This window comes from Tachysurus vachellii, chromosome 22 (assembly GCF_030014155.1).
Source record: "Tachysurus vachellii isolate PV-2020 chromosome 22, HZAU_Pvac_v1, whole genome shotgun sequence".
In the NCBI taxonomy this organism is placed as follows: domain Eukaryota; kingdom Metazoa; phylum Chordata; class Actinopteri; order Siluriformes; family Bagridae; genus Tachysurus; species Tachysurus vachellii.
Genome location: NC_083481.1, coordinates 16,206,532 through 16,219,768, shown reverse-complemented (window position 1 = coordinate 16,219,768; position 13,237 = coordinate 16,206,532). Strand labels below are relative to the sequence as shown.

The 13,237-nt window shown below is 44.4% G+C and overlaps 1 protein-coding gene across 6 annotated transcripts in view; it reads left to right on the top strand.

Annotated features, from left to right (window-relative positions):
- magi1b (membrane associated guanylate kinase, WW and PDZ domain containing 1b) overlaps positions 1-13,237 on the top strand; it is a 124,836-nt gene that overhangs the window by 100,758 nt on the left and 10,841 nt on the right. For 3 of the 6 annotated variants that reach the window (XM_060857602.1, XM_060857598.1, XM_060857604.1), the window contains 5 exons: positions 229-454; positions 4,371-4,462; positions 7,217-7,409; positions 9,485-9,823; positions 11,774-11,977. In XM_060857602.1, coding sequence (XP_060713585.1) covers positions 229-454; positions 4,371-4,462; positions 7,217-7,409; positions 9,485-9,823; positions 11,774-11,977 — 1,054 coding nt within the window. The remainder of the gene's footprint in view (positions 1-228; positions 455-4,370; positions 4,463-7,216; positions 7,410-9,484; positions 9,824-11,773; positions 11,978-13,237) is intronic. The other 3 variants (XM_060857599.1, XM_060857600.1, XM_060857603.1) reach the window with 3 other exon arrangements.

The following is a 13,237-nucleotide window of genomic DNA, read 5'->3' as shown; positions in this document are numbered from 1 at the left end:
CATAGCACATGATTTGCATAATTCTCCTGCAGATGTTACTTTATTGGATAAAAGAGATCAGCCGGAAGAACTTGGTATTGATTTGCAGTGGTTATACGCTCTATGTGCACCTGAGCTCTTCACCTTATGTTGTAGATTGTTCTTTTTTTTTTTTTTTTTAAATCTAATTCTCACTCGACTTGTACCCACTTAATCTCCACATGCACACTCTCATCTGAATTCCTACAGCAGCCGCTGGAGAGAAAAGACAGCCAGGGTAGCCATCGCAGCGTTCCATCAGACTCACCACTCCACTCCTCGCAGGCTCCATCCACAGAGACGGCGGCGCCGCCTCCCCCCGCCCAGCCGCTGCCCGGTCTGCCCCCTCAGGAGGCGGCGACAGACGGCACGCTCGCCAAGAAACCGGACCCATTCAAAATTTGGGCCCAGTCCAGGAGCATGTATGAAAGTAGGCGTAAGTAATATGGGATTTTGGTGGTGGGAACTCGGGGAGATGGAGCTATAAGGGCTATAGAAACTTTTCTGGTTTCGGTGTACCTTACTTATACTTATCAACCTCCTAATCAGGAATTTTCCCTTTTTTCTTTTTGTTCTATCGGGGTGTTTTCTCCATTTTAACCATGGTGGAAAATAATGGGCAGGGAATCCGAAATTATAATCCGTATCCAGCTGTAGGTTAAAGCCTCCGTCATCCTTGTTGGCCATGTTGCTAAACACAGACTTCCTTTCCATTTATTCTACAAATCTCATGCCCTCCATCTAAAACTCTCTCCAAAGCTTGGTCTCTAGTCTTTACAGTGCAAATGCATCCTGATGTAGCATCTCCATCCTGAGTGTGCCAGTGTGGGCAGTAACTGAATCGAAAGTCTGCACCTCAAAGCGAATGTCTAAACAGCAGCGGACACCCAAGTGCGGTTCCTGTTTGGCTAACGATGCAGTGCGTGCGATAGTGTTTCACTTTTAGGGGATAACAATTGAATCAACACCTACCAAGCAAAATAATGACCTCCTGAATGGAAATACAAGCTTAACATTAGGTTTCATGGCTTGCAAATCTCTCTAATCTCTTCAATACGGAAAAGCCACAATCATGATCAATTTTTTCCCTCTTGGTCGGTTCCATGGCTCGCAGTATGCTCTTCCAGGGCAATCTTTTCTAAGGGCATAAGCTATTTTCACCACCGCCTGATCAAGAACTTCCTGATCTAGTCGAACAACAGCTTTCTCTGCCAATGCTTCCATTAGCTCCGTCGATAATCTTGGGTGTATCTCCGTCTACATCCGACAATCGCTTCCTGTTTACTAATAGTCTCAGGGTTGACTGTGCACGTTCAAAACCGTCATGGATGTTTCCCAATTGAATAAATGTCAATTTATTTGAGGAATCTGATAACCATTGCTCTGTTTCATTAGAATTAATATTATAAAACTGCAGTTGTGTTATAGTTCCCCCTTAGAGCTCTTAACCAAACTCCAGCACAGTCAGATATGCTTAAAAACATGGCTCTGTAAACCTTTAGCTCTCTGAGAAACTGCCGTGTGATTTTGCTGTCAGGGGCCATTATATCGCAATGCTCCGCTATCTACACTTTGTGTAGTTATAATTAGCTTTCTCTGTGATCTGGCCCTTTAGAACAAAGGTGCCATAAATCGACCAATGCTGCATCGGCTCCCTGGGCCAATTATGCCTCATCCCTCTATCGGTGTTACGTTATGCATTAGTGCCCCTTAGAAAGCATGGTCCGCTGCCAAACGTGTGAATAACTGATGGAAAGTAAAGATGGTGAGATACCATATTTCTTTCGTGTCTGCGTGCTGGACAGAGGTATCAGCTAATTAGCCAGATTTCCCTTCACCCATTGGTGCAGAGTTGAAGAAGAGAACTCGTGGTTCTCTGGTCTGGTGATTTCAGCAGCTAATCATTCCTCTAGTGACCCCTGCTTTTAAGCAACTCTTTCATTATTGAACACTTTAAAGTGCAGGGGAGCCGTGACCAGCAGCGCTGCCCACGGATGCAAGCAGGGGTGGCGAATCAAAGAGGACCTGGCAGATGAAATAAAGGACAGAGGACAAGGGAAAGTTGCTACTGAGACAGTTTATGTTAAATAAATTAGTTTTTATTTTATTGCATGAGCACAGGATCTGGAGGTTTGTTGTTTGTTTGTTTTTTTGACTTGCTGAAACATGAGGTCCCCTCTAAGAACAGGCAATCTTTGTGCCGTAAAACGTAATTAGAGACGGATCAATTAGATCCTGGCCGATCGATGGTTTTTGAAGACAGCCAGAACTCTTTAAGCTGTGCCTGAGCAGCCCTGAGAGGGAATTACAGAGTTCATCTTAAACACACAAAAGTATCATTAAGTGACTTCAGCTTAAGTGAATGGAAGCTGAAGGCTGGGGCACACCATAATAGACAATTTGGAGACTCATTTCTGCAGCTTAATGGAAATTGAATGATTTGGGAAAACTGGCCATTCCCAACAGCAGCCATATTGTGTGGTGTAGGAGTCTTTCGAGTCACTGCCTCTTATTGCTTGGGTAATGGACATTTCAAGGTTTAAGCTAGCCTCGATTTCCAGATTACCGCATTACCTGCAATGGCAGCAATGGTGCACAGGAACTGGGGAAGGAAGAGTTCTTTTTCAATTTCAAGGTTCCATTACCTTTCATGGCTTTAAAGTCATGACAATGTTACATACACCTCTTATTGTATGTGGACACTACAAACAATTTAGCGCACTGTGGACTTCAGGTTTTATTGCTAAACTCATGTCTGCCTGCCTGGACCAGACCCTGTGTACCTGTATTCTATGCGGAGAGATGCCAGACTAGCTCAGTGTCTTGGTCAGTGGAGAAAACACTTGTGCTAATTGGCACTGGGACCAACTATAACACACTCGACAAAATAAGCCAGAAAAGAGGCTACTGATGACTCAGTGGACAGATTGCAGCCCAATCTGCTCCTGTTCCTGGTGCGCCCATTTTGCTTCCTGCTGCATCAACTCGAGTGTTCAGAATCAACCCAAATCCCTTTAACCAGTCCCATGACGCTGTCGAACAGTAACCTCCATTCCAACAAGTAGGTCTGGTTTCTGTAATAAAGCAGGAGTCCACGTTTGCCGATGCTTTCGATCTCCACTTGAGTGCTGAACGTTTCTGACCAGAGCTCAACAAACCCTAATCAGAGAGTAACTACATCGCTCAGCTTGAGCACATGATTTGATGATATTGTTAATGCGTTATTCCTCGGCGATTTGCCAGTTTGCTTCTGGCACACATCTTTAGATCGTTATTCCCGTTCAGATAAATCTGATACCACAGGAGTATCCACATGTTTACAGAGTCTTGTTAATTACCATCTTGGAAGACCTTGTGAAGCTTCACATATAGCAGTAGCGTCATGTCGGGAGCATATGGCAAAGAATCCTTGCAGCAACCCTAACAGCTGACGTCCTGCTGGTGTACGATAAAAGATGAGGGAAGTTCTGGAGATCGTCTGGGCTGAGATTTGACTAGGAACAATAGTACATAATGGCTAGTCCTAAGGTTTGAACCTCTACGTCACAAGACAGAGGGGTGTAAAAGCAGGTTTTACTGCATTAAACGTTGTTTGATTGCTATTATGTTTTGGCTTGTTTTCTTACAGCATGTAATAAAAGCTAAAAAATTGCCAAGGGGTGTGTAGGGCAGATTTCTTTAAAGTCACTCAAGCATGGAGAACATAGGGTCAATAAATGATTAGGTCATTATATAAGCAAAGTATATCTGATCTTTACTTATATCTTTTTCATCTTCATCCTTTCAAATCTCCACAATGTGTCGGGGTTCGATTCAAACAGACCAAATGCCTAATGTGTAATAGTGTATAAAAATACACTCAAATATTTAGCGGAAAATGTTGTTTATATTCGGAGCAAAACCGGTCATTATTTTATGGCCTGAGCTCTTTAGTCATTTACGAAACACTGATTTACTAAATGAATGAATATTCCTGTCACTGTATGAGAAGCCAGAATAAATAAGATATATGTTGCATTATAGTCTATGTTCATTTCTGCCAGTCCATTATTACTGCATTCAGGCTGCAATGATTTACAGGATCATTTTCACAGGGTAATAGCCGCCGCTGCAGGCCGGCCTGTCGATCGTAAGGCCTTATGAAAAATTGAACATGACCGTAATTCTGATTGGGTCCAACCCCAGGTGCAACTGTTAAAATGATGACATTATTAGCGCTGCTGCCGCTTTTTCACCGGCGTTCACGGCTGCTAGCTGAACCCGAGAGCGCAGAACAGTGGGAATGATTAAGACCATTTGCGTCATGCTGCAGGTGAATTGACCGTGGCCTCGGGTTATTTGTTCCTTTTCAGTGCCAGATTACCAGGAGCAGGATATCTTTCTGTGGAGGAAGGATACAGGCTTTGGTTTCCGGATCCTTGGAGGGAATGAACCAGGAGAGCCTGTGAGTGTTTTTTATCCCCACATCTATTCAATTGTATTTATTTAATGTGTTTCTATGGTTAAATATTATAAAATTACACGTTCTGTCACCAACTCTTTATACTGTTCAGCATACTGACTTCTGTCCTTCTTCATCCGTCTTCTATGTCTGTCATCTTTCTTTCTTTCTTTCTTTCTTTCTTTCTTTCTTTCTTTCTTCCTTCATTCCTTTGTCCCTCCCTTTCTGTCTATTCCTTCCTTCCTTCCTTCTTTCCTTCCTTCCTCTGTCCCTCCCTTTCTGTCTATTCCTTCCTTCCTTTCTTCATCTGTCCCTCTCTTTCTGTCTATTCCTTCCTTCCTTCCTTCCTTCTTTCCTTCCTTCCTCTGTCCCTCCCTTTCTGTCTATTCCTTCCTTCCTTCCTTCCTTCCTTCCTTCCTTCCTTCCTTCCTTCCTTCCTTCCTCTGTCCCTCCCTTTCTGTATATTGATTCCTTCCTTCCTTCCTTCCTTCCTTCCTTCCTCTGTCCCTCTCTTTCTGTCTATTCCTTCCTTCCTTCTTTCCTTCCTTCCTCTGTCCCTCTCTTTCTGTCTATTCCTTCCTTCCTTCTTTCCTTCCTTCCTCTGTCCCTCTCTTTCTGTCTATTCCTTCCTTCCTTCCTCTGTCCCTCCCTTTCTGTATATTGATTCCTTCCTTCCTTCCTTCCTTCCTTCCTTCCTTCCTTCCTTCCTTCCTTCCTTCCTTCCTTCCTCTGTCCATCCCTTTCTGTCTATTCCTTCCTTCCTTCCTCTGTCCCTCCCTTTCTGTCTATTCCTTGCTTCCTTCCTACCTTCCTTCCTTCCTGTCTGTTCCTTCGTTCCTTCCTTCTTTCCTTCCTTCACTCCTTCCTTCTTTCCTACCTCCCTGTCTAAATGATTTCATTTTGACATCTAGAAAATGTAGTTAATAAAAGTCTTGCGGTTGGCAGCAAAAATATATATCTAAATAAAATAAAGTAATATTCAGCAATCGACTTCTTCAGAAATGATTGCAGCATCTTTATTGTTTTTTACTTCATAAAAACTTACATATTTTCCTGACTGCATCTTCTAACCATATTGTTCCAATCCGACTAACAATCAAAGTGCTCCAAAGGTTCATAAGTCTCCAAAGTGCTCCTAAGTCTTGAGCACACTTGTGTGAACTTTTACCCCTTTTTTTCCCCAGTAGGCACCAATCACGCACTCAGAGATCAGCCGTTTCATTTTATACGCTACAATAAATATCCAGCCTGCCGTACAGTCTTTCAGCCTTCTAGCCATGCGTCATTATGAAGTAGTTTATCACAAACTCAGTCAGTAATACAAATTAGCTGCTGCTTTGCTTTGTGATGAAAACATGAGTGATGTCCTTCTCGAAGGCCCTGACTATTCACAGCGCTACGCTACGTCTGACTTTTCATCCTGAAAAATCTCAGCATTCTGGCCTGTGTCATTCAACGCATTTGTTTGTCAAGGACATTCTGGGTAGGGGAAAAAAAAAAAAAACGATAACTATATTTTTCTCTTTTTAAATATGTTGAAACCCTGAATGAGGCACTCCGAGGTCCTGAGGAATGATGACTGTTGATTTCTTTATCAGATTCATCTTGGGTGTTTAGTGTCAACGTGTAATTATGAATCTGTGGTGTTGCATCAGCTTGTTAACGCTTTGAGTCGTTGGAGGATTTGCTGTGGATGTGGTGTCTTGGAGAGGCTAATCACTAAACACTAAAACCCACCAGACACCGTTTTATTCTTTGTGGTCGTCTGTGATTAAGCGTTTAATTGGTTTCCTTCAGCAATTTGTTTACCCGAAATAAGGATTTGTAAGGACTTCGGTCAGTTCTGACCTGTTTTAGGAACAAAATGAATAGACAATTAGCTATGAATAGAGTTTATATAACTGAAGACGGTCTGGATCAGTTTTCACCCTTATTGTGTCGTCGCTTCGGACACTTTTAAAAGACAAAAGAGAAAGCACTGTTTTGTCATCGTGTATTTATTTTAAGTGACGTCATACAAAAGCATTTCTAACTCTGCTTTGATGAAATGGATTTATTTGTAATTAGTTTCATCAGATCTTGTGGAAAAATTGGGGTCTTTTCATTTAAACTCTAATGTATATGGAGGTAAATTGAGCAGTAGCTTCATCGCACTATTTTTCCGGCGTCATTCCATGCTCAGTTCTCCACAGGTTGGAGCCACTTCATCCATTGTGTTGTCCTTTAAATATTATAATTAGAGCAGTCAAAGGCTCTTGGCTCTTTTGAAGACTGTGCCTTTTCTCTCACACGGTTACAAAGATGAATCCAGAGCCTTTTGTGGCTCCAAATGTAACTTGGCAGGTCTCACCTTCCGGCTTTGTGGTTTGCTCATGACAACCTTTTCCATGTGCAGTGTGCAGATTGCCACATTATAAAAGCCCCAGTCTATGGCAGGACCTTCAGATTGGCTTCACTGTCTTAGAAAAATCTCTCAGACCGCCCATGTTCTCCATTCGGGATGCCAAATTACTTTGAATCTTATTCAAACGGATATGCTGGTTACACGGCTCAAGTTTCTCCGCAGGGATTTGGTCCATGAGGAGCGTACTCGTGCGGCGAGCACCAGTCATCAGTTTAATCATTAACCAAAATTTCAGCCCAGAAATGAGATTTTCACACTTCATTTAGACCAAAAAAGTTTACTTAGAGCCAAACCAAGGTGCAAAGAGGGTTCGAATCATAGTCTCAAGATCTCACCTTCCTTCCTTTTTCCAGATTTACATCGGCCACATCGTGAAGTACGGCGCAGCCGACGAAGACGGACGCCTGCGCTCCGGAGACGAGCTGATTTGCGTGGACGGGACGGCTGTGGTGGGTAAATCCCATCAGCTTGTGGTACAGCTCATGCAGCAGGCAGCCAAGCAAGGCCACGTCAACCTGACTGTCAGACGCAAGACAGGATACGGAGGTGAGAAACGAAGCAGATCCACCGCCACCTCGGTACTCCACACTTCACTCTTGTCCATATGGAAAGGCTTTCTCTTTCTGAGATTTCCACTGGACTTATTTTGGTTAAAATGTGTTTGCGTTTCTGTGAAACATACCAACCACCATGCTAGAGCCTTCAAGCATCCACTGTCTCGTTCCTTTGGACGCACAATTACCCGAGAGTGTTCCTTATCAGAAATGGTTCCTTCATTAGGACTAGCTTTGTCAGGCTTCAGGATGTTTACCAGACCAAAATAAACGTTATATAGAAAGCGAAGAACCCTCAACTTTCTAATAGTGTGGCAATTTCCAGATTCAGTCATTTTGGACGTGTCACTCTTCAGCGTTGTGAATAATTTGTGCAAAACTAATATGCTAAAATATGATTTCATTCATACGGTAACAAATGTTCATTTTTCACGCGGTGAACGCTAAGGATTACAGCTAGGTTGTCTCTGATAGCACCTACATGATGTAAAAATAATTTAGATTTGTCTTTGTCTAGCAAATCTTTTTTTTTATCCTGATGCATATGACTGGTTGTGTACATTGATATTCTAGCCCCTGAACTGCCTTTCTCATGTGACTGCGCTATTTTAATGCCAGTATGAATAATTCAAAATGAGGTCTAATTATTCATCTGTACAGGACAGATTTTATTTAAATGAGAGTTCACGCTACATGTTAATGACGTATCTATTGATGATCCGGCTTCGGGTCTCTCTAACAAAGCCTGGAGCTTAACCTGTGGGTTTTTAGAGCAGACGCTGTGGATTTGTTGTCTGGCTCAGCTTCACCGTATTCCTGCTCCAAGACCTGTACCTGACTCACCGACCTGAGCTAATCAACACCGAACACTTTAGTAATCTCATACGCTGGACTCAAGCAAGCATGAAACCGTAAGGCAACGAATGTAGTCCTTACCCAAAGAAAAAAAAACATCTGGCTTCATCAGATTTGCACCTTAAATGTCATCCAAACCCCATTTAAGCAGTCGGGAGCCGTGTTAGGTGCATTTGCTGCTGGCATGAAATGTCTCCGTGGCCTTGCAGGGAAGTGAGCAGCGATCCTAAATATGATCGAGCATGCTCCAGTCTCTCCACACACACACACACACACACACACAAACACGTCCCGCCTGCTGATGAGAAGGTCCAGACTCTAGATAAATGACATGATGGTGCTCTGCTAAATGACTTTAGACTCCAAAATCACCAGCTCGTGCTCGTCATGCTCCGTGTCTGCTCCGTGTCTGCTCTGTGTCTGCTCCGTGTCTGCTCGGAGCCAGTGGACTGTAGGGAAATGAAAATAGGTCAACTTGTCCCTCAGAGACCTCACGAGTTATTATTGGACTGAAGCAAAATGGAGTCAACCGTATTGTTTATCCGGGAAGGATTTTACGTAACGAACTGGGTGGATCTCAAATATCGGCGGTGTTTCGTTCATAGAGACGGACGCAAGACAGAACTTATATTGGTGTAACGTGTACAGTAGTAGCAATAGACGAAGAACTCCATTGTGACTACACACAGTACATCTGGAACAAGCAGCAGTGCAGCACAGCTTCCTGTTGCTTCAGTGAACTTGTTAACTCACGATCAACTTAAAGGGACATCTGGAAATTTTATCTCAGCAACAAACAATGTTGTTTAACACTCTAACGCTCACCAGAAAAACGTAGAGCGCTCGTGTCGGGGAAAACATTAACGGGAGTTTTTCTGCCAGTTTAAGTATGAGCAGTTTCAGAGAAGTTCATAAAGAGTACATAAAGAATATTTTATTGGCAAAGCAGCGCAGATTATCTCTGTCCATTAAGCTGGGTGTTTTCTCCCAGGAACTGTCCCAAATACAGCAACAGAAGAATCATGGAAATCTCTTCATGAGGGTTTAACATGACTAGCTAGTATTTTTAAAGCACCAAATGATGGTCGATGGGGTTTTTATTTATTTACTGTAATTGGGAAAATTGAATTGCACCACATGTCTGTATTACTGACCATTTAAAGAGTTTCCAGTTGTTTTGTAATATTAACGTATTAACGTCCTGATCTTCAGTGAATAAGGTGGACGGTGAGGTTCCTCCGTCTCCTGCCTCGTCTCATCACAGTAGTACCCAGGCCACGTCTCTGACCGAGGACAAGCGCACGCCTCAGGGCAGCCAGAACTCTCTGAACACGGTCAGCTCGGGCTCAGGCTCCACCAGCGGCATCGGCAGCGGAGGTGGAGGCGGAGGTGGCGGCGGCAGCGGAGGAGGAGGTGTAGGAGGAATCAACAGCAGCGTAGTGCCCAGCGCGATCCAACCGTACGACGTCGAGATCCGGCGGGGAGAGAACGAGGGCTTCGGTTTCGTCATCGTCTCATCCGTCTCCAGACCCGACGTGGGGACGACTTTCGGTGAGACGAATACTGTTAAATCGGTGCTGATGCGTTTCGGTACAGATCGTTCTTCTTCACGTACTTCAATAGAACTGTGAAGCAGAATTATTATTATTATTATTATTATTATTATTATTATTTTTAAAACCTCTTGCTCTGATAGATCACCTGAAATTACTTATACCACAGCGCTGTGAAATCTCAATTCTGATTGGCCAGAAGTTGATCAGCGGTGAAAGACCAATTAGACAAAAGTCATTCATGAATAAATAAACAAGCAAGTAGAATATTGTTGTCTCAATTGTTTAACTGACTTATCTCGGTCTACCTCGTACGAAAAGCCGATGACGGTTTAGGTCTAGACGGTTTAGGTCTAGTCTTTTAGACCCCTGGATTAACAACGGGGGGGAAAAAGTGCAACGTCATTCTTTAATAAATCAAAGATTGTTCACGAATCGCTGTGGTTTAAGAAGACTAACACACTTCAGGGTTTGGTGTTACGGGGAATATCAAGAACATCAGGATGGTAACACTAACCAACTCCACTCCACATCTGGCAGAGACACTCGACCCTCATCTTCATAATACTCGTCTTATTCTTTACTTCCTGTCGATGATGTAATGACGATGAGGGTTTGTGGACTCGGCTGGCTTCGGGTCACCTGTCGGGTTTCTTTGTTCCGTGTCTTTTTGCGTGTCCGCCTGACTCGGTAGACAGAGAGAGAGAAGTGTCCAAAAAAAAAGCACTTACAGTGTTCACGCCTACAGACGAGAGAGTTCAGCAAGGAAAAGCGGCGAGAACAAAGGAAACTCTCTGTTTCCAATAACCAGTGTTTTTTTTTTTTTTTTAAGGAACGATTTCGGTCTGTTTGCTCGGTTTATGAGCAGATGTCCTCGTGAAGCCGAAAACCAGAGCTTCTCACCTCCGACACGGCACACAGCGAGCGGTGAAGGGTTTCTGTCTTGGAGAGGAATGAAGAGTGAGGGAAGCAGCGTTCATTCGTTCTCGGTAATGAAGTATAGAGGCGCAGGGCAGTAAAGCGTGTGGGTGGAAAGAAAGCCTCAGGGCAAAGCCAGAGATGCTGAGAGTGTTATGTATTCGGTTCTTTATGCTGCACACAAGGCCATATTTCAAAGAAATTACATAGAGTACACAGGACCGTGCATCCTGTTTAATAGTGTAAAAGGATTTGCTGAGAATTTGTGTTTACAGATGTCAAGGATATTCACAGTATAGCACGTTGTACACTTAATCCCAAGGTTAATCATCGTAATGCTTTAAAGCGTCTGAGAAATATATAGACGAGTGAATTGTTCAGGTCGTTTATTCATCTGTCGTTCGTTCCAGCTAATCGTGCGTCTGTGGCTGATCGAGTGACTTGTCCTAGCTGTGTGCAGTAATTATCACCTATACAATGTGCTTTTTTCCTTTATTTTTTTTTACCCCAGAGCATCTTCATCATTTATTTCTACGTTCTTCATAATTCATGGCACAAGCACAGTGAGAGCATAATGCACAGCTCTACAGGGATGAGGTCGGAATGCAGTTTTTCCGAGGTTGAAAAGACGGAGTGAATAATTTAGAGACTGTGGATCAGAAAGCTAAATATGAGACTCTTGATGTATGTAAACGGCAAAACTTTACCTCGCGCTCTCGTCGTTCAGGGCTGAGTTAATACTTTCCACCTTGTAAAAATGACAGAAGTGGTTGTCGTTTTTTTTTTTTTTCCTCCCCTTTGCTTACTTTTTCTTGCCGTTCTCGCTGCCTCACACACTTTCTCTCTCTGGGAGTCGGGCTTTAACGACACATCATCGTTCTGTATTACACTGTCATCTCGGGTGGCTTGGTGTATTAACCCCTTTGCCTTCTCTGTCTCTCTTTCTCTCCCTCTCCCTCTCTCTTTATGGATCTCTTCATTTTTTTTTTTTCTTTAATGAAAACACCATTTTGCAAAAAAAAAAAAAAAGCTGGAAACACATGTGTGGCCATGCCTCATAAAATAGGGAGGATCATCGAGGGCAGTCCGGCAGACCGCTGCGGGAAGCTGAAGGTGGGAGATCGCATTCTAGCGGTCAATGGCTGCTCCATCACCAACAAGTCGCACTCAGACATCGTCAACCTGATCAAAGAGGCAGGAAACACAGTCGCGCTGCGCATCATTCCAGGAGACGGTGAGATGTGCAGAACATTTTAATATTCTTTAACATGAGTTTTCACTGTGTGTGTGTCTCAGTATTAGCCAATACCACACACACACACACACACATTCACTTCAGCACCATCAGTTTCAGTGAAGGAGGCGTGGTCTTTGGTGTCTCTGAGGAAGCTGTGACCTTATGGCGGTCAGTGGCCATGAAGGAGGTGTTAAAGATCAGTCTTAGTGAAAGATGGGTGACGTCTGTCAAATCCCTGTCCATCACACTGAAGAGGTGTGGACTGTGACCCTGTGCGTCTTATTATAAGAGATGTGTTCTTTGTGAGACTCAGTGAAGGAGGCGTGGCCTCTGGCCCGGTAAGAGATGCGGCCCCTGTCAATCCTAAGAAAGGAAGCATTCCATTCCATTCAATTTCAGCAAAGGTGAGGTCTTTGTAGGAGGTGTGGCCTCTGTCAGACTTAGTGAAGGAGGTGTGGCCTCTGTCAGACTCAGTAAAGGAGGTGTGGCCTCTGTCAGACTCGGTGAAGGAGGTGTGGCCTCTGTCAGACTCGGTGAAGGAGGTGTGGCCTCTGTCAGACTCGGTGAAGGAGGTGTGGCCTCTGTCAGACTCGGTGAAGGAGGTGTGGCCTCTGTCAGACTCAGCGAAGGAGGTGTCGCCTCTGTCAGACTCGGCGAAGGAGGTGTGGCCTCTGTCAGACTCGGCGAAGGAGGTGTGACCTCTGTCAGACTCGGCGAAGGAGGTGTGGCCTCTGTCAGACTCGGCGAAGGAGGTGTGGCCTCTGTCAGACTCGGCGAAGGAGGTGTGGCCTCTGTCAGACTCAGTGAAGGAGGTGTGGCCTCTGTCAGACTCAGTAAAGGAGGTGTACAGTAGCTTCTGTCAGACTCATTGAAGGAGGTGTGGCCTCTGTCAGACTCAGTGAAGGAGGTGTGGCCTCTGTCAGACTCGGTGAAGGAGGTGTGGCCTCTGTCAGACTCGGTGAAGGAGGTGTGGCCTCTGTCAGACTCGGTGAAGGAGGTGTGGCCTCTGTCAGACTCAGTGAAGGAGGTGTGGCCTCTGGCCCGGTAAGAGATGCGGCCCCTGTCAATCCTAAGAAAGGAAGCATTCCATTCCATTCAATTTCAGCAAAGGTCTTTGTAGGAGGTGTGGCCTCTGTCAGACTCGGTGAAGGAGGTGTGGCCTCTGTCAGACTTAGTGAAGGAGGTGTGGCCTCTGTCAGACTCGGTAAAGGAGGTGTGGCCTCTGTCAGACTCAGTAAAGGAGGTGTGGCCTCTGTC